The 22,206-nt window shown below is 40.5% G+C and overlaps 1 protein-coding gene across 15 annotated transcripts in view; it reads right to left on the bottom strand.

The window, feature by feature from the left end:
• Positions 1 to 22,206, bottom strand: part of Snap91 (synaptosome associated protein 91) — a 111,862-nt gene that overhangs the window by 46,939 nt on the left and 42,717 nt on the right. For all 15 annotated transcript variants that reach the window (XM_060384645.1, XM_021639671.2, XM_060384650.1 and 12 more), the window contains exons 8-10: positions 12,217 to 12,323; positions 9,297 to 9,338; positions 3,002 to 3,072 (exon numbers count right to left, since the gene is read on the bottom strand). In XM_060384645.1, the coding sequence (XP_060240628.1) occupies positions 3,002 to 3,072; positions 9,297 to 9,338; positions 12,217 to 12,323 (220 nt within the window). The remainder of the gene's footprint in view (positions 1 to 3,001; positions 3,073 to 9,296; positions 9,339 to 12,216; positions 12,324 to 22,206) is intronic.

Here is a 22,206-nt window from a genome sequence, read left to right as displayed (position 1 = left end):
AAATAAACCCTTTCCTTCCTAAATTGATTTGCCAGGCCTTACAGACATCCATAACATAATGGATCAAGCTGGGGAAGCTAAGGCAATACTGATAATCTGAAATGAGAATGAATATTACTTATATTGTAATCTAAGCAAATACTCTAAAACGTTATAAACAGGCCTACTGGCTTTTTCTATGAACATAGCAAATGCTAATGTCTCTTTCAAGAAAGAAATAACAAGCTGTCAAAAGAGGAAATAGTTATTTACATGACCCACAGCAATAATTCCTATGTAATATAAATGCTATCCAGGAAAACACAGAGACATATAAGCCTATCAATATCTTACAAACAATTTTAATTACAAAAGACACCCAGGGTTTCCTAAATGCACAGCTCAACATTTAGTATGCCACATGAGAAATAAAATTAATTTCACTCTTTTGTGCTATGGAATCATAAAAGGAAGAATACTCAAAGGTAGGCCATACTATATTGCACATTATTTAATACATGTCAGTGGGCATGAAGTACTAAAAATAGATGGCATGCATGCCTATCATAGCAGCCTTTTTGTTTTACTTTGCTGTTTAAGATAAGGTTTCTGTTAGTCCTGGAACTTACTTTGTAGAGCAGGCTGGATGGGAACTCAGAGGTCTGCTTGCCTTTGCCTCCAGAGTAGGGGGACTACAGGTGTCTGCCACCACTACCCAGTTTAGGGTTATCACAGCAGACATTTGCAAATGCACATACACTGACACAGTGTCGGGACAGCTCTGTGTTAGTACAGAATGGCAAAGAAAGTATTTTTCAAACCATCTATGATCCTTCTAAAGTTGTCCTGGTCTTCTGCAGTGTACCAGCAGAAAAAAATCTTTTGCTTATTTATCAAATAAAAATACATTTTCTAAAGAAGGCTATTTGTACACCTAAGAGATACTGTTAATTATGTTCCAACAAGACCCAAAAAAAGCAAAACCATTCATGCCAGTCACCTTGGGACAACAACAACAGAACCATAGGTACGTGAGGTGGTCACTGATCAGTTTCCAAATTTCCCAACCTCAAATACAGAATATGAAGTGGTTTTGTTTGCATTTTTAGTAATGCAAAAAAGTCACTTAGCAGAGTACTCACCCTTCACTTAAGTTCCATGTAAGCACAAACACACAAAGAAGAAAGGAGTTAACTATTAAAGCTTGCTTTCTCTTAAAGTCAGAATAAGCAAAAGACAAATTGAAAAGAGTCTGACAAGCAGAAAAAAAAGAGCTAGAAAACGTTATCCCAAGTTGAATGAACTTGGCTACGGACTCCGGAGTTTTAGTTCCTGCTTGTAAAAATGCCTACTCGTCATCTTCCTCAGTGGCACAGTGGCCGGCTACACAGGGGCAAGCCAGAGTCAATGCTTGGCTAAAGGTCCTGTGGTTGAGGAAGAAGGCATTGGAAGGTTTAGGAAGGAACATGGGGATCTTGGCAGTGCTGGGCCGGAGAAAGCAAAGGTCTGGAGAAACAGCCTGCAGGACACACACAGCCCTCAGCAGGGAGAGACAGACTCTGGGGAAACGTGCACATGCAAGGTCCTGCAACAGGCACGTTTCTCAGCTTCCAATACAGGGTGGCCCCAGAAACATATGACAGTAGGCGTCTAGAATTGTGGGAATCTCACATCAAAATCTGGTCAACCACAGCTACACTGGAGCACAGCCTGGCTTGAAAACAGCCCAGGGAGGTCGTGTTATCCATCACTCAGGCCGTGTGGTCAAAAGCCTGAAAAACTTCCCTACTGAAAATGTAAAAGTATACCATATACTATATATAAAACTACACTAAACTAACTTGGTAAAAGACAGAAGAATCAGTACACAGGTAATGAAATAACTAGCAAAAATATAACACCATGACATAAGCTTAGGTTCTGAGAGAACTGTCAGAGAGAGAGAGAGAGAGAATAAGAGTTTCATTTTCACAGCTCTGTCAGTAGCAAAAAGAAAAACAACCAACCAAATCCAAATCTATGGCAAGCTTGCGGGCCTGCAACACTCAGTTCTTGAGCTAGCTGATGAATTAAGTGAACTCCATCTGAAGCTAGTGACAGATTACAAGCTGACTATGTAGCGGGGCTTGCATTAAGTGTTCAGATAATAAAGTATCAAATAGTCCCTGCCATTTAGAATCAGAAACTCTCGTGCAATTTCATAGGTGGATAACTGGCCACAATACAAGGAAGCTCATGACTAAGGAAGACTTCATAAGAAGGCCAAGATGCAGAGGGTCCTCCCAGGAGGTGTAGGATATGCGGAAGTGGGAGAAGGGTGGGTCCAAGGCTGCAGAAATTCAGTGAAAACAAAGAACAAAGGCCGGAAGGTGGAAGACCCTGTGAACAGACAAGACTGATGTCTGCTACAGAGGTAGGGGAAGAAAGGAACCTGGGCATTCTTTTGCACACAGTGAAAACAAAACAAAACAAAACAAAATACAGCCAAAAACTAAGCACCCAAGCACAAAGGCAACAAAACAAGCGAAAGCTGCAGGGCTCACCGCCCACCAGCTACTCCCTCTATGGAAGGATTCTGGAGTACAACGTCAGCAGCATGCTGTGCCTAAGGCTTAAGGGAGGTGTGCCCCGGGAACTACACTGAACGCTTGTCTTTTCTCACACTGCAGTTGGGACCCTCTTGGTATTCAAGGATGCTTGTGAAATTCCACTTGTTTGAGCCACAACCAACCACAACAGCTTTGACTTCTAGAGTCCCATGTCTGTAAACCAGCCAATCCAGACAACCTGCTGTGGACCACTGACTCCTCTGCTGCATGAGCTGCGCGTAGGCTGTCTGCATAGGTCGGATGTCATGCCAGAAGGAGGGGTAGGGGTTTTAAGGGAACCCAGGAGACTGTCAGCTAAACACACCCTGAAAGCACACTGGAGGGAGTCGTTACCCCTGAGACATCTCATTCCCATGAAGAACCAACCACTTGGTATTTTTTCATCTTATTTAAGGTATACAAGCAATGCGTACTTGTTTCCAGGTTTCTTTCCTTCTAAGGTATTTAGATGCTGTTCAAGGGTCTCCATAAGACTGCTGGGAGCCTACAATAAGAAATGAAAGTAAATGTCTGTGTTGTTCTTTTTCAAGGCAAGCACACTTTAACAACCCTGTGGCCCTGTGTGGTGGATGTCTACGTAAGCATCCCGATCAGACTTACCTCCACCGCCCGCCCACTGATGTTACAGCATGGCTTCAGTAAAGGCTGTTTCCTAGCTCAGACGGGTGTCTGCCAAGATACTGCTTAGATGGACTAAGGACAAGTTCGCTACTGCTTCACACGGAACCACAGTGAGAAAGGAACGGGCACTTATTTGCATCCAAATCCAGAACATATGTGCCAACTATTAATTTACAGAAATTTGAAAATACAGTAAAAACCCATTTACGCATGCCTGGTTCAAATATTAGGAAATATCATCAACACATTTAGCAAAAGGGTTCAGTGGCAATAAGAGCATAACCTTAATATAGAATAGCAATCAAGATTTTCCAATTATTTATTTAATTTAAATAATATGAAATATAATAGAATATTGTATATAAACATTTTATATATTTTAATCCTTAAAAATTCATCAATTTCCTATCAGTAAAATTTCAGACAATAAAAATGGTATTTTATTGTACATTCTTCAAAGAGGAGATAATGGTCTCTACAAATATTTGTCTAATCTATTATTGGAGCATTAGAAATTAAATTTGCTTTTTCTTTTAACACAAAGTAGAACTCAACAGGATAGATATTCCGAGAAAAGCAATTAATGTTGAAACATCTGCATATATTCATAGGTATATTCTGATACTTATTTTTTAATGGAAAATTAATTTTGAAGGACTTCACACTAACTGTACTAACTGCTCAAGTACAAAAACATTTATAAGAAATTCATATAATCTATATTCTACCTTAATTTAACCACATTAAATAAGGTTCTTAGAAAAGTTTTAAAATTTTTGAATGCTTAGGTGTTTAGCATTAATTTTCATTTTTGGTAGACTCAAACATATATAGTAGCCTTTCACATATAGAGTAGACTCTCAACATATATATGATCCTTATATATAATTACATGATTATAATGCAAATTATGTATAAAATATTAACTATATATAAAAATCAGTAAGTGAATAAACGACTTGATCTAAATTATAAAAGTTGGATAAAAACAGATACCCCTATCAGCACTAACAAACCTTAGACTTCAGAGTAAAAAATGTTGCCAAAGGATATCTAATAAGTCTAGAATAGGAAACAAATTAGAATGTCAAATATAGTTTATGTGAGGACAGATTTACTCAACAATTTCCAGCAAACTCCAGCTGAGAATGAACTACAAGTTTAAAAAAAAAAATGAATTTTTAAGGTGGTTAATGGAAACTTTGTTCTATACGTTAGGTTCTATATTGTAAAAAAAAAATGCTCATTAAATAAATGTGCATTGTAACTTTAAACAGAAAATATAGCTGCCTTAAACCTTCATAAATTTGTATCTGATAACGTCACATTCTTGCTGTCAATATGTGACTGCTGACGGTGAAGATGGCAAAAGGAGCATGAGAATAAATTCACATTTCTTCATATTTTCATATAAATTATGGTGGAAGCACATATTAAGTCATGGAATCCCTCTTTGGTCATAAGATCTGTGCTCTCTGCATGTAAATGCAGAGTCTTTAATTGTAAATTAAATGCACTGTATATAAAGTATAATTTTTTTGCTGGGTTCAAATCAAAACTATTTATAATTTTAAAAAATGCTGAAGAAAACATGGGATAGCAACAACTCCATGGGACCCATAGTCCCCAGCCTGTCACTGCTGTGACTGAAACAAAACAGAATGATTGCTTGTAGCTTCATTCTTCCTGGGCAATTTCTATTCCTCACCCTCTTTCTGAAGACAGTATCTCACTATGTAGCCCTGGCTGGCCTCGAACTCACAGAGAGCCACCTGCCTCTGCTGCTTGAGTGCTGGATTGCAGGTGTGTGCCACTATACCTGGCCGGATAATTTTTTCTTTCTTTTTTGGGGGGACAGGCTAGGGGCGGGTGTTGAAACAGGGTTTCTTTGTGTAGCCTTGGCTGTCCTGGGCTAATTAATAGACCAGGCTGCCCTTGAATTCACAGCGATCTGCCTACTTCTGCCTCCCTGAGTGCTGGGATTACAGGCGTGAGCCACCATTCCCGGCTAGGAAATTTTTTAATAAGTGAAAAAGCTGAACACTGAAGTAGAGATAACAAGAGCTGGAAGACATCAAGAGGGTAACAAAACTGAAAAAAGTCCTTTGCTAGGAATGTCCAGGAGCACATGACACACGCCTTCCTCTTTGGACAGTGACGCCTGTCACACAGTAGGTAAAATGTAACAATGGCCTCTGAACTCTAAAGCAGGCATTTTCAGAATGCTTCTGCTGGGTGAGAAAAACAAGGAACACTGATAGTCAGTGATATCTTTGTTTTCTCATTTAAAAAAAAATAGCCATTTGGATAAGGTTGATCAGATGAACTGGAATTGGCCTGTGACAGGTGACAGGTAATAATAAATGTGTCACGGAGTCATCAACGACGATGTAATCTGTATAACGAGCAGTTTTCAGGCCAACCAAAATGTCCATCAAAACCTAAGAGCTTTTTCATAAATGGGGTTTAAAATCTGAAACACACACACTCCAAACAGGAAAAACTATCATGAGAATTATTTTGTTGAAATGAATTCATAACTTCTTGTGATATCCAGAATAAATTTAAAAAAAAAGCATCCATCTACTGTTTATATGCTATAGGTCATTAACCCAAGTTAAAAAGAAAAACCCACAAAGATAACTGAGATCTGGGATGAGATCTCAGAAACCACTCCAAGTGCTCAGAAAAAAAATATTTTAGTTGGGAGACGGCTGGAGTCCATGCAAGAGGAACAGCAAACAGCTCTAGAAAGCTCATGGAATGTGGCCTACTATTCAGCAGAGCCCCGACGACAGCTACATGTCCTGAGGACTTCATGCTGTTATGGAGCAAAGCTCTGCTTGTTATAATTGTGAACCTCATAATCCTAAAATATGAATTGTGTGAAAATTCTAAGGGGGCTTCCAGCCACTCACTGGGCAGCATCACTGGCACTTGTAATTAACAATGCTTCATCTCTTTCAGGCATGGTTGCTGGAGCAGATTAATGATTTAATCACTGCCCTTGAAAAAAACCTAGAGATAGAGATTGTGAGCCATGACCGCCACCCTTAGAAAGAATCTGGAAGAAATAGATGGTTTAGCAAGGTTAGGTAAAGATGTTTCTGTTAGTGGCTCTGATGTAGAAAATGTCAGAGGACAACTGTAAGTTGAGAAGAGTCCTGTCTTAATGGTAAAGTCAGGGACTTTTAAGGTTGATAAGCAGTACACTAGCCCAAGGTAGGATTGCCTGACATGACCCTCTAAACTGGGCCAGTGACTGAGAGGGCAACTGATTTCCTTATATTTGTTTTGCCCTCAGCTTCCCGTTATGATTTAATAAAAACTATTCATGAGGAGATGCACACCTTAAAGGTTTAAAGTAGAGATGGCTGATCGTTTTATATAAAAGTTTAGATTTGTGATTCTTTTAAGATTTCTGTAAGATTACTTTTTAAGACAACTGGTTCTCTCTCGTAACTGCAAACTGCAGCCTGCCAGTAAAGAAAAAGTCGACTGAGAAATTACCTTGCTTGCTCACCTTGCTAATATATAAACAGATTGCTTAGTTGCAAATGCATATGGATTCTTGGGAATAGCTTGTTTTTCACATTTGTTTTAAACCCACAATACGTAAAACATTTGGTCATGTGAAGGTATTGGGGAAAAGTTTTTCTAACGTATGCTCATTGTAATCATTCACCTTAAGAAAAATAGAAATGTAACCACGTCGTGATTTTTGTGCTGCTAGAAAGTTTTTTGCTGGGATACATATACTACGGGGAAAAGAATAAAAGTGTGGTCTGCAGCTCACTCTTCGGGGTTTGTTCCATCCATCAACTGTACATATGTGTATATGCAGAGTAGCTGCTGAGGTCGGGATCCACTTCCATCCACCTAACATGTGACTGTGTGTGAATGTGTATGTATGTGTGCATGCATGTAAGTGTATGTGTGTATGTGTAAAGTAAGAGAAGCTTGAAAGAAGGAGCTTGTTGGAACCTACATGCTGGAGTCGTCTGTCTTACTTCAGCATCAAGAGTAAGTACTGAAGTTTGTGCTACTCTTTGGCTCACAAGAAAAACAAGATGGAACATTCTGGATTCTAATGCCTCTATCTTAGAACAGCTTTCTATTCAGCTTCCCAAGTCCTGATACATACACAGTACATCATTAAAAATGCCTATAGAACTTCTTGAGCGATTTCAAAGACTGCAACAAATATTACGGTATTGTTAAAAATGAAACCCAAGTATGTGGCCCTTTTTTCAGTGATCTGCTATCATTTTCAAAACTGAAAACCAACAAGGTATTTATATACGCCCTTGACTCTCTCATAGTGTCTAGACTGCGTAACGGGAGGCACGTGAAGGCCTGTTCTCACCTGTCAGGCTCCCCTGAACTAAACAGCTGGTTTGCACAGTGAGGGTTGTCTATAGTGTAAAAGAAAATTTGCTATTTCTAAAAATTACTCTTTGAGCTAAATATGCAATGTCCATCTTTTAAGAACATATTATATATCTGGAATACTTAGAAAAGTGCAATGTAATTTTTTGCTGTAGATGAAAAAAATGAAAACACACATTTTCTAATGATGTTACCAAGAAAAGTTTATCTCAACGAAGAGATTTTTGAACTAATATTTCATGTATAATTAATAGTTACCCATGCTAAAAAATATCAGCATCTTATTCAGGTACACAATTCAGTAGATCACATTAAGAGGAGTAGAGATATTTTAAACTCATATCTCACCTATGAGTGGGGGCTAGCATCCCCCAAACTAAAGAATACACTGCCACCATGTTCTGAATTATTCACTGAATTTTACTTGTATGAATTCTCGATATTTTATGGTTTAGTAACGTAAAAAAAGAAAGTCTTCAACTCTCTTAATCTTCAGTAAAAAGTAATATTTACATTTTCTCTTAAAAATAAATATTTCAAGAAATTATAAAGATGGCAAATTAATCACACACAACATGATATTATTTAAAGTGGAGAGTGTGGCCAGAGAGATCTCTCAGTGGTTGAGAGTACTTGCTGCTCTTACAGAAGACCCTGGTTTAGTTCCAGAAACCACACTGTGAGGTACAATTGACTGCAGCTCCAATTTCAGGGCATCCAACGCCCTCTTCTGGTCTCAGCGGGTACTGCACTCATGAACAAACCCTGCATGCATGTGGTACACACATAACTCATGCAGGCTCGCTCTCACTCTCACTCACACTCACACACACACACACACACTAATAACAGTAATAAAAACCCTTTCAAAAGAAGTGGGGGATTTCATTCTTTCCTATTATAATAACCAAGTTTAAAAAGATACAACGTTCATGTAACTCATGACTACTGTGTAAGAAAGCAGATCTGCATTCTCTCACTAACCCCTGCAATGCTGCTACTAGTAAAAGGACCTGTGTGAGGCCGAGTACCACCACAGGGCGTTTAAAACGCACCAGCTCCTGTCAATCACACTTAAGACCATTTACAGCTCAGCGTCTATATCCCGTCTAAGGTGCACCTGACAGCTGACATGGCTGATAAGGAATCCCAGCTCTCACTGTCATTAAAACATGGGGCCCAGAAAAAAAAATCAGTCCTCTATCACCTCTACGTAAAAACATCTATATAGAAAGTCCTCCTCTCCGTGGGGCGGGCAGCAAGGGGAAATGCAAAGCCCTGTCACCAGGGTTTCTCTCTTCTGTGGTGTCCTTCAAGTCATGCAGAGAACAGGAGATGCTCTGACCATCAGAAGTCCTTTCTCAAGCCCCACCTCTGTCGCAGACACATTCACAGCTGTCACTGGTTCAAGTTCAGTGAGGCGGCAATGAGCCCCATTCTGCCCACTGAATTCTGGGGGAATGGTTATTTATCTCAGTCTTTTGTTGAGGGTATAACATAGCTTAAGGGCAGAAAAATTTCCCTTTTATCCCCAGAAACATAATAATTAGAAAAAAATAAGTATGGTTGAATAATTCCTGAGAAATTAGCTGACTCAGACTCAAAATCTATTAAGTATTTACAAAGTTACCCACTTGTGGCATATTTTGTATCAGTATTACTGGTATATTGTCTACTGAAGGCCCTTGAGACACTTACCTGAGTGAGGTCGGGAATGTCGCCTTTATCAATGCCAACTTGCTGTTGATTAAAAAAACAGAACAAAACAAAATTACTAAACTGGGTTTTTATGAATGTTTTTTGGCATTTAATGTAAGTTTGCTCACAGGATTTGTTAAAATTACAGCTTATTCTTGGTGTAAAGTAACTGTGTATCCACTTTAAGCAAATGCACTTTATGTAGTTCCCCACTCAATATAATAAGGTAATAATCTCATTATTATAGTTACTTATGGCAGCTTTGCAGAATTTTACTAGAATCCAAAAATAAATGAAAATATTCTGAGGCATAAATTTTAAACGTACCCTTTATGTTGAACAGAAGATAAGAAATTATGAAACCATCCAAACAAAATTTAAATTATTTCCACCCCCTGAGTCCTTGTGGAATAGTTATTTGTCTTAATATTCTGTTCAGGGTGTAACATTTATCCTCTCTTTCCCTGACAGAATCACTTTGCCAGTTTCTTACACATTCTTCTAGAGCAGTGGTCTCAACCCGTGTGTCAAAACCCCTCTAGGATCAACATATCAGATACTCAACATATCATACACTTTATTTTGATTCATAACAGTATCAAAATTACAGTTATGAAGTACTAAAAAAGTAATTTTACGGTTGGGGGTCACCACACCATGAAAAACTGTATTGAAGGGTGGCAGCATTAAGAAGGTTGAGACCCACTGCTCTAGAGTTTATATATAACCTATATAACCAAGGAAAAGAGAAATTATTGTAGTATTTTGCTTTCTTCCACCAATAACAGCTTATCTAGATTTTATTTTTCTTTTCTTTAAAAAATAAAAATAAAAACATTTTATCTAAATTAATTCACAAGTAAAAACATCACACAGCTGGCTTTAGGAAGCCACCCTTATGCTAACTAAACGACTCAGGTAACTTGTATACACTTAGAATGGCCACTGCAGAGCAATGGAGCTAAGCTTACAGCTTTATACTTTCACTCTCAATCACATTTTTATTCACTTTTCCACCCCACACATGCACACGCACATACCCACACCCCACAATAATGACTCACGTGTCCCCCCCCGCCTCATTCTGTCCTTTCCTGACACCTAACGTTGCTTTCTCTTGGTTTCCCTTCTAACTGTTACACTATACCCATACTTACAACTGTTTATGTACTTATACACGTATATGTAACACAGTCTGGATCCACATAGGAAAGGAAGCTGTAGCTTTTATCTTTCTGCGTTTGGGTCACCTCACTTAATAGACTAACTTCCAAGTCTGCCCACTTTCCTGAAATTTCATGACTGAATTCGTTCTGTGTGTGTGTGTGTGTGTGTGTGTGTGTGTGTGTGTGTAGTATTGTAGTGATCTGGAAAGCTCACTAACGCTTTCTAAGTAGGTAACACACATTCTTAGTTCACTGCTTCACTTCTGCGGCACCAGGATTCTGACACAGGGCCTCACACAAACCACACTACACCCTATCACTGAGGGATGTACTTGACTTCAGTAACATTTTAAAAATGACATTCTGCAAGCCTTGCTTAGCCTCTTCAGGAAAGTGGTTCTAACTACAGATTAACCATCAGGTAGGAGCCCATATGATGTGTGAGTGCTGCCTGAGACACCACTAAGGTCCTTTACTCCTACTGAAGATTTCAGTATTGACTGATCATAATCAAATCATTTTTTTCTACCTTTGGTGTGCCTAAATGATAAAAAACACTATGTAAGTATGAAAGAGAACTATATAAATGATTACAGTTATCCCACTGCACTTCAGATGCTCATTCTAGTAAAACAGCTTCATAAAATTAGTAACCCCTCTATAAAAAGTCTTATAAATGTTCACAAAATACATTTATTGTCCAGTGTTTTAAAGACAGACTCTTAAAACTGACATCTCTTCTTCACCGGCATAAATTTGACTTGTGCTAACATGAGGCAGCAGGAGACACATAAACAAACGTGTGTAAAAACCCCAAGAACTATGACAGCAATCCTTTTCTCCTAACTGTTGGGGCCAGCAATGACGCAATCTTCTGCTCAGAGTCCCTGGACATAAATAATCCTTCACAGAGAAAACTGAGCAATAATTTTCCCTAGATTATACTAATAACTGTGGATAAACCAAGGTATTAAAAAAAAACCCATACAGAATGTAAACAATAAACCCAAGTAGCACAAAAACTTCAGGCAACTATATCCTTCTAATAATAAAGAAATACAAACGTGTCATGAATCTCCCATGTACTACAGGCTTCGCTATTAAGTCTGGAGTGTCGTTCACTGCACCTAGGCTCTAACACTAAGTCAGTCAACTCACACACCATCCCACTAGACGGCTACATTAATGTCATCAATTCCAGTATCAGCACGAGTCAAGTACTGGATTTCATAAGAGAAGAAAAGCTCCGGTTCAAAGATAATCTCAAGAACGCCAACTGTGTTTTACAGTTGTTATGATTAACATCCGTAAGGAACAATGTGTAAGCCTATAAAATAATTTATACTTTAGCCTCTTAATTATGTTTAAGTCATTGACAGAGTGAGGAAGATGAGGATTCATGATTTATACTTTATAAACAACAACAAAAAACGTTTTTCGAAAGGAAAACGTAGGGTTCATAATACAGAACTTTCTCACAATAAAGCGGCAACAACAAAACAGTCATTAGGTGGAATGGAGGCCTGGGCCATCTTGTAGAACAGCGATGATGTCGTAACCGTGGACATTTCATTTGAGTGAATCCTGCGAGGCAGGAGCGTGGAGAGCTACTTTGACCGGCAAGCTGGGAGGAGTGACTGTATGATTTCTTCTCATACTAATAAATATGGACATGTGCTAGATGTCTTGTCAGACCAGACATTATGCTGCACACTAGTTCTGGTTACCTTAGCAACAAAGCTTGGACCACTCACCTCTGCGACCTTGAGAAATTCGGACACTCGCGTCATTCTAGTCAGAAATCGCTTGTAAATTTCCAGCGCATCTTTACATTGTCCTTTCTTCATCTCAAAGAACTTTTCTGGAAGAGATAAGGGATAAGCAATTTGAAAATAGAATTCTATTTTACTCAAAGCTTTTGTTAGAGTTACCACTTAAAGCTTAGGGCCTGAATCAAAGCATAGGCAGGAAAACATTAAAAGGAGCACATCAACAGAGGAAATCTGAGTAGCTGAAGAAAGGCATACAGTTCATCTGTCTCACTTGAAGCAATTTCAGTAACAAAGGAACTGAGATAGAAGCAGACAGGAACCACAGTAATGTACCAAACTCATGACCACTGTGCATCAGTGTTTGCTTTTAAAACTGGTCTTAAAAACAACCAGAACTCAAAATCTATGGCTACATTCTAACAACTTCCTTATTCTTTTCTTTCCTCTCTCCTGGCCTTACTTCCTTCCCCTTAATCCCCCCCCCACTCTCATATAAAGCAATAATCAATACATTATAAACCAACCACTTATAAGTCTTCCAGAACTGAAGAATTCTTTATAATTTCTGCTTATATAAGTTGATGCTTAGTTTGGTTCATAAATCATCTGTCAAGGATCACAGCGTAGTTTTGAATTATAAAGTGGGGAACTCATAAAGCCATTTGGCTCAGCAAACCCTACATGACTGTCTGCTGTGTGATCTCAGTTTTTCCCTCAACATTACTGAGAGATAGCATCACTTTCTTGTTCTCTTTTGTTATCCTCCCCTCCAACCAAGTCTAGAATTCAGCTGTTAAGGTCTTCTGCTTTAATTATAGTATGACAACATGTTTCTTTTCTTTTTTTTTTTTTCCACACACACATATACACACTCAAAAGGAAAACAGTTCTCTCTCAAGAGTTTTTAACAGCCAGTCATCAACTCATTCTGTCAAATGGCAGTGAGGTAAAGGACCGTTTACAGTAGAGACAGAATGACTGACAGCTGGGCATCTGCTCTATAAATGTCTCTTTAAATCTGCATATGGTTGAAGTCACGCTATGTCTATACTCTCTCAAAGTAGAATACTTCATTTCACTCAGCTTATAATTTTACTACCTCAAGAGTATTTTTGACTTTCTTATGAAAAGTCTGAAAATATATAATTAGGTAAAGAACTAATTACCCAAGGTAACTACTCATTACCTTCTGTTGACAGCCTTTGGTAATTTGACTTTTAACACAGACCTCCCCTACAGGGCATTTAAGTCAAGCAAAAGGATCAAGGAAACAAACACATGCTGTTTTCTTCAGGCCGAGATTTAGCAAGATGAGTACTCTTCTTTTTTAAAAGGTCAGCTGGCAAGCCAAGCATGCTCCTGTACATGGTGCCTTCCCATGCTTGGTCATGTAAGCAAACCTAGTTAAACTCAGAGGGCCATCAGAAGGAGACATGAGGGTAGGATCCTGCTTGTTGGGGAGAAGGGATCCATGGGGTAAAAATACACTATATGCACGTATGAAGTTGTCGAAGAATAAATTAAGAATATTTTCAAAGGTCAACTCTGAAGGCCATTTCTTATCTACCCTGTTTTCTAATGCTGCTGACACCATCATGCTGTTACAATGAATGAAAACCTTTTGTAGTATAAAATATGGAAAATTAGGATTTATTCTGAAAAATTGTACTTCTTCCTATCTTCTCTTTACTCTTCAGACCATTTTGTTCAAATTTCTTAAATTACTTCTCTTCACGATCATCTGTTATTTCTTCCTATCAGATCTTTAGAAGCAACATGAGAAACTAAATCAATCTGAGTAATACCAATTTTCCCTTTGAACTAATACACCAACAGTTAAGCAATTTTTTTTGTCTCTTGTGTATTTTTTTCTTTTCATGGTGAGTTGGGATTTAATAACAAAGACCTACGATTACTCTCTCTCCAGGCTGTAATCTCATAGCTGTTTCTTTTAATAGTGTAACAGCAATGACACAGAAAGGCAATGCACAGCATCTTACTGCAGCACCAAGTCCATGAGGCTCCTTCATTCCCTGGAGTCAGAGGAAGGGTCCAGATAAAATCCTATTTCTATGAAAGGGAACCTCTTTTGTTCCCTACTAAAGATAACATCTTGTTTTTTGTTTTTTTTTTTTCCTGTATCTGAAATGATCAAATTTGACATCTGTAAAACTGTGATCCAATGTTTCAGCACTGACTTTTCAAATCTGGAGATTCCCAAGGAGACTGTAAGTAGTTCTTTAGTCAGTAAACATGACACCTCACTTGGATGTCAGAGTCTCACTGTGACAATCAAAGGATTGCAAGTTTTATAGCATCTGCCGTGGCTAGCTTTTTATGTCACCTTGACACAAGCTACAATCATCTGAGAGGAGGGAACCTTAATTAAGAAAATAGCCTAAGTTAAATCAGGCTATTTAAGATGGCGCTGTAGGCAAGCCTGGAGGGCATTTTCTTAGTGATTGATGTGGGAGAGCCTGGTCCATCTTGGATAGTGCTACTGCTGGACTGGGGGTCCTAGGGTCTGAAAGTAAGCAGGCTGAGCAAGCCAGAAGTGTCAAGCCAGGAAGCAGCACACTTCCAGCTTGTCTGCATCAATCAGCACCAGCTTCCAGGTTCCTGCCCTGTCTGCCTGTGAGAATAAGCTGTGATATGGAAGTGTAAGGGAAATAAGCCTTTCCCTCCTCCACCTGCTTTTGGTCATGGTGTTTCATTACAGCAATAGAAACCTGAACTAAGATAGCACCCAAATTGTTTCCAGTTTACACATAAGCACTGGGTCACCAAGTCCTTGATTTCAAACAACGCACATTTCCCTAAGGCTCACTCCTGTAAGCAAAACACATACTTGCTTCAAAACAGTCAGGATCCCAATCTTGTCTTGTATGCCTACCTGCTAGTTAGACAATGCTAATGAAGGTAGAACTAAGAAAAGAAGGAATATGCTTGAACTGCTTCTGAAAAATCCTTAACACAAAAAGTACACACACACAACACACACACACACACACACACACACACACACACACACACACTGCCTTTAGCTAGTAAGCTAGCATTTTCAAATCAAAATGGCTCAAACAGCTATTAAACTACCTTCTCCACGCCACTATGTATGAAAACAACACAACACACAGTAAAGTAGGATAGCAGCTAAGCAGCTGTCAGGAAGGACAGAAGTGGGGAGAATTACATGGCTGAACTTGTCTGATTGCTAAGCGAACCGCAGGCACCAAATCCATCACTCTTAATGCCGACATGGAAATAATGCTAAGCAAGAAAAGATGAGAAAGTACAAGATGTCACTGCTGACAGGCTGCAGAGTCCAGGAAGATGAGCAACAAGGACAACAGCGTGGTACAGTTTGAAAAGACCAACGGTGAAAGAAGAGAGACTGGTAGCAACAGGCTCAAGAGCTCAGTTTCAGAGACTACGCGGGTCAGGGAAGAACGCAGTATCTGGAATTACGCAGCTGGAAACAGTAAGAACTGCAAAGCTGACATCCACGAGAACAGTCAGAACTGAAAGGATCCATTTGTGGCTCCTCTAACAGGCACCAGGGCCTGAAGTAAGCCTTAGGAAAAAGCTCAAGGAAGAGTAAGGGTGACCTGTAAAAAGATTTACAGGAAAATCTGTATGTCTGCTTTAACGGTAACATCTCTCACCTGAAATGACAATCATGTCGTTTTAAACTTCATATTTAGGGCTCACTCCTCCCCCAAAGCAATGTGCTTAATGTGAGTGACTGGCCCCGCCCACCAGACTCAGCTCTGCACATCAGCTAGAGCCAGAAGGTAACCCTGAAGCCGGAGCTGTCTTCCTGCCTTTCTGCTATTGTTCAGTCTATGGCTTCTGACAGGCAGAAGCCGAATCGGAGATTACCCGCCTGCAGCATCCCGATACCCACTGCCCAGCTTCCTGGATTTAGAGGAGCAATGATTAAAGCAACAGCCACGTGATCCTTAATCCTGGATTACAGCTTAAAGTGTCCATTTCCCAGCTTTCCTGGGGCTGGGAGGAAGCTGGGCTGGAGGCGGTTTCTTATTTGTAAAGTAACCTGAACTGGCGGCCTCAGAAAAGCAGATCCTGTAAACACAGGAGCTTAAGTCCAGGAGCGCCCTTTAGGAGACAGAGCCCTGAGCTAGTTTCTAGAGGATCCTAGTACTTAGAGAAGCACCCAACATGCTACAGCAAAGTCCCCTCTAGTTAGAAAATGTAAAGCAGTTTCTGTTTTTCTTTCTTTCTCCTTCTTTCCTTCTCTTTCCTTCCCTCTCTCCCTTCCTCCCTCCTATCTTTCCCTTCCTTCCTTCCTTCCTTCCTTCCTTCCTTCCTTCCTTCCTTCCTTCCTTCCTTCCTTCCTTCCTTCCTTCTCTTTTCTTTTTCTCTATTCTGAAGACTCATTTTTTTGTTACTTGAAGAGAACTCCAAGAAGCACATTCTTAAACCGTCACACAGCGGATATGGGATCAGGTATTTAACCTGGTTAGAACTGCAGATGACAGGCCACAGGAAGCTGGGATCCTTGCAGACTGTGCTAAGCTTCCTACGCTTTTCCAGAATGAAGCTTATCAAGCCATGGGCTAGTCCAGCATAGTGGGAACAAAGCCAACATAAAGGCAGAGTAAGCTCCCGCTCCCACTCGGGAAAACAAACAGGTTAGACTTGAGGCAAAGTTAAACTGTGGCTCTCCAAGACTGTGTCGTGTCGGCCAATGCTTCCTGGAGAAATATGATTCTCCTCACACACAGTCCTCCTGCTTCTATCACCCATGCCCTGCCAACCGTTTCACGACCCAAACTGTGATTCAGAATCCAGTAATTCTTGCCTATCAAGGGTAAGATCCCAGTGTCTAAAGCAGACAAAACCAGTCTGTTCAGACAGGGGCCTTATTTGCTTGAACCTCCCGAGCCTGCTCTTTTTAGCTGTCTTTCTGCGGGAATGCCATGGCTTCACAGGGAACATGGTAACGCTGTTATGGAGACCTTCCTCACCTACTCTGCAGTTAAGCAATTTAAGATTAGCCAGGCTGACTTCCAGCTCTGATACCGCGTGGCTGCAAGCCTAAGAATTTTGGACTGAAGCTTTCTGAGAGACAGATGCACATAGAGTCTGATTTCAGGGGGGAGAATATGCATGTCAAGAGAAGGTTAAGATCTCCCAACTTTTGCAGACTGGACATCTGCCAGATAAAAATACAAGATACCTAATGTAGTTAACAGCTACACACAAACAAAAGTACACTTTATTAGAAGTATTTCAAGACTTATTAATTCTAAAAATGTATTCATATTAGGTGCTGGAGAGATGGCTCAGTGGTTAAGAGCACTTGTTGCTCTTCTAGAATACCCAGGTTTAATTCCCAACACCCACATGGTGGATCGTGATTCTCTGTAACTCCAGCTCTAGAGAGACTCAATACTCTCTTCCGACCTTGTGGGCACTGCACATGATGCACAGACACACAGGTAGGCAAAACACCCACACACGTAAATGAAACTTTAGAAAGTGCGTTGATCTGAAATAGAAATCTAACTGGTACCCTGTTATTCCCCCCCCCATGCCCATGCTTTGAATTCATTGATTATAATTAATAACAAATTAGAAAATTGCAATGGAATTCTAAAGCTTCTGGGCAGGAAAGAAAGTACAGTAAATCAGATTTGAAATATGGTCATCAATTTATCAACTTGGGTAAACATGCCAAAGGCTGGGGATTGAAGTATGGAGTATCCAGATGTGGCTCTAATACAGAGGTTACCAAAATGAACTACTCTGGCTAGTAGGAACATACCTCCCAAGAGCTTACTGAGAATGCAGATTTAATTATATTTTTTTATTAATTAGTTTATTCACTTTGTATCCCAGCTGTAGCCCCCTTCCTCATTCCCTCCTAGTCCCATCCTCCCTCCTTCATCTCCTCCCACACCCCTCTCCAAATCAAATGATAGGGGAGGTCCTCCTTCCTTTCCATCTGACCCTAGCCTATCAGGCCTCATCAGGACTAGCTGCACTGTTTTACTCTGTGGCCTGGTAAGGCTGTTCCCCCATCAGGGGAAGGTGATCAAAGAGCCAGCAACTGAGTTCATGACAGAGATAGTCTCTGTTCCCCTTACTAGGGAACCCACTTGGATACTGAGCTGCCATGGGCTACATCTGTGCAGGGGTTCTAGGTTATCTCCACGAATGGGGACTCTGAGTTCTAACGAGGGCTCTGTACATTCTTGAGCAGTCCTTAAACTCTGCTAAACATACTTTATCCTCGTCGTCAGTACGTCAGTACACTGACTGCTACAGAGTGAATAGGCACAGCTAGGAACGGGGCACACCAGGACATTAAAACACATGCAAATGCATTTAACACAAACAAAACCATGAAAGTAGGTTTGGAGCATTTTGGCAAAAATGAACGGATAACGTAGAGCTTTTCCTCACTCTTCTTACCACCAGGCATGAAGGATCCATAGTAAACCACTTCTGGCTGAAGACTGGGTTAGTTACAGTTGACAAGCCTGTGATGTCACATCACTTCACCACCCAAAGGTCACAACCGGTGTTTCTGGTGACTCTGATATCTACAGAATCACTGTTCAGGTGTCACACAACTGGTACATTGCCCTAAGTCCCCTGTGTTCTGCTTTTTCATTCCACTCTCCACTAATCAGCAGGGACCTTTTTTTACTGTTTCCTTGGTTTTAATTTTCTACAATGACACACATCAATGACAGGAATCAGGGATGATGCACTGTTTTCAGAGTGGACTGTTGTTTTGACTTTTATCACCTGATGTCATTGTAGGTGGTGCTCTCCATATGCTTATTTCACATTTGTATGTTTTTGCTGGTAAGGCATCTTTTTAAAACCCTTGCCTCAAATTTTGTTTGACTGATGCTATGTAGCACTTTCCTTCAAGACAAAACTGTCCATCTTGGAGGGAGGCTCCTTAAGACGCAGGATATTCTGACAGATGGGAAAGTACTCCATTCTACTGGAAGCTCATTAAGCTCAGGAAGTAAGCAACTGAAAGACTTCAGGAAGTCCCTGAAACTGACCCGATTCACTACCCTCAGCATATCTAAGTAGTAAGGACTGCTGAAAAACACTCAAACAAGCTGAGCTGCTGGAAGAGGCAGAGACCAACTACGCTGCTCGGAAAATACACTCCTCAACCTGTTGATCCACCTGCAGGCTGTATACTGTGCTCCAGTTTATAGAGTTCCTGGACTGTTATCCACAGTGGGGCAGGTTTTGGTGATACAGCTGTTTTCGAGTCATTTCTGTTCCGGTAAGTCTCCCCAGTAAAACTCACTGGTCCGTAAAGTTTAGCTATATGTAGACTTTGCTCTGCCATTGGTTCCCGATCTGGGGTATTTATTATTATTATTATTTTTTTTTGGGTGTGTGTGTGTGTGTGTGTGTGTGTGTGTCTGCCCACAGAGGCCAGAAGAGTGTATTAGATTCCCTGGAGCTGGAGTTATAGGTGGTTATGAGCTGCATGATATGCACGTTGGGAACAAACTATGATCTTCTGCAAGAACAGCATATGCTCTTAACCTGAGCTTTTTATTTCAGCAGCCCCACGAAAGAGAATTTATAGAGTTATAGGTGGTTATGAGCTGCATGATATGCACGTTGGGAACAAACTATGATCTTCTGCAAGAACAGCATATGCTCTTAACCTGAGCTTTTTATTTCAGCAGCCCCACGAAAAAGAATGCAGAATTCTAGGGTGGTGAAATTTCCCTCTCAACAGTTTATTTCACTCTAGTCCCTGCTGTCTGCCTGGCTTCTGAGATCTTGCACATAATTCTTATTTTTGCATTTTAATAGGTACGATGATTTCCCCCTCTTGATTCTTCTAAGATGCCCCCCCCCCTTTTTTTTTAGTTTCTAGAGTTCAAAAATTATAAGTACTGTAGTCTGGGGGACATTTATCATAGGTGATGTTCTCTGAGCATTCAAGATATGTGTTTTGGTATCAGACACTAATTTGGTAAAGTATGTTCTTCACTAGTTTATATTTTTAGCCCAATTTTATCAGATGTAACTGAGTTTATTAGGATGAAAGCCAACCATACGGTAAAGGGCAGCTGTGCTCCCACCCCTTACCCCCTTCCAGAACATACAAAGAACCTGTTTGAGCTCCCAGAAGCAAAACAAAAGTGTGGCCTGGTCACATGCTAACACTTGTCTGCAGTCTGCCTCCAGCAATGTGTCAGTCAGGTCGTCCTCCTTCTGCCCCAGCTCCCGTGGCAGTTTTCACTTGAGAGTCTCTACTGGTGAGCCAGGATTTACCGTGCATATCCCCCACTGCCTCTCAAACTGCAGGGCTGGGCAGAGGTTTGCCCCGTGCCTAACCTCTCTTGTAAACACAGAGAGAGTCAGTTTTCTAGCCTGCTCAGTTCTTTACATGTTAGGACAGGGGTGACTTCTAAGCTCTTTACACACAGAACTGGGAAGTAGGGTTTGGCTTCTTCACCCAGACTTTTAAGGAATGCTGACTTGAAGATGCTGCTGCCCTGGTGGATTAATATGACTCAATGTTCCACTTTCTTGAATAGAAGCTTTATGACCAGGAATCAGATCCAGTGAATGTGTAGAATGACCTGTGGGCATTTCTTGAGTTTCCTGAAAAGGAAACTGACACTAGCAAAGTTCCAAACTTTGCTGACCCCTGTGAAGACACTGGAATAACAATTCTTTCATCCTGGGTAAGAATGTTTTAGAGGTTAACAGTGGTTATTGTAAACTTAATAAAGCAACGAGCCCTACTCACAGAGATCCAAGTATGCCCTCTTTCCACACAGGAGAATCAGCGTGACTCTGGCACCTAGGAGGTGGCTAATGAAGTACAAAATGCATTTATTTCTACCCCAATGAGAAGAACCATCAGGAGTCCACCATCAATAGGCAGAGGTGCCAGTTTTACAACCACTGTCTCATTTCAAAGGCATCAACCTGTGTGGGTGTCACAATCCCATAGGACATTGCTCTGATGACATCAGGATGATGGTTCTTACTGGGAATGAACTTCAGATATCAGAGATATCTTGATAAGAGACATAAATGAGAAAGAGGAAAACAGAGTCTCTGAAAGTTCCTGAACATGCCACCTTAATAAGGTTTCTGAGCCACCAAAGGTCCAGGTAATTTGGAGAACTCTTCATGTCAAAGGTACATTTTGCAGTTGGAAATCCTTGTGACTAAAACAGTCCACACTCTGCTAAGCTGCTCTGATTTTTTTCGAAACACACAGAACATGTGTGTGTGCTGCTGTAAGGAGAGCATCCTTCACGGCGACAGGAAAGATCAGAGCCCAGGCCACAGAAAGTTCTACAACTGCTCCAAACGTAAGCTGCCGGAGCCTTGGTTCCAGAAGAATCTAAAGGTACCCAAGGATTTTCACGTTGTGAAATCCCTCTATCATGCTCCAGCACAGGCCCCTAGTGCATGACAAAAGAGTCATGCTCTTTTCAGTAGCAGATGTCCTTTAGAGGAGTGGTTGGCTTACTTCTAGGGAGCAAGACCCTGATCAAAGAGAATCGAGTGGTACTCAGACACACAGGGTACTGTGGAATCTACCAAGTTGTACAGTTGGACAAATACAAAGATATTCCTAGATATGTATCAGTCAAGCAAGTCATGAACAGGCAGACATGAACAGGTAGAGTGAACAAAAGACTCGTTTCCAGAGCACCAAGTCTCTCTTGTGCATAGCCATTTCTCTCATTTATCCTTTAAATCCTATCTGTGGCCTCTGAGAATTCCTCAAGGAAGGAGAAGAAAATTCCAGTTTGGTACTAGCTGGAAGTAACATAGTGAACAGTATCTCTGCAAAGGGGTGACCTGAACAGGAAAATGAAACTTTCGTAGTAGATCAAGCCTTTGGTAGTACACTCCCCACCTTCCCTCTTGTAGCAAGGCTTAGGGGAGATCCTCAAACTGTGGGTAGCAGATGGGCTGGGTGATAGGGAC

This window comes from Meriones unguiculatus, chromosome 6, assembly GCF_030254825.1.
Source record: "Meriones unguiculatus strain TT.TT164.6M chromosome 6, Bangor_MerUng_6.1, whole genome shotgun sequence".
NCBI classification, from domain to species: Eukaryota; Metazoa; Chordata; class Mammalia; order Rodentia; family Muridae; genus Meriones; species Meriones unguiculatus.
This window is presented reverse-complemented; position numbering and strand designations above follow the sequence as displayed.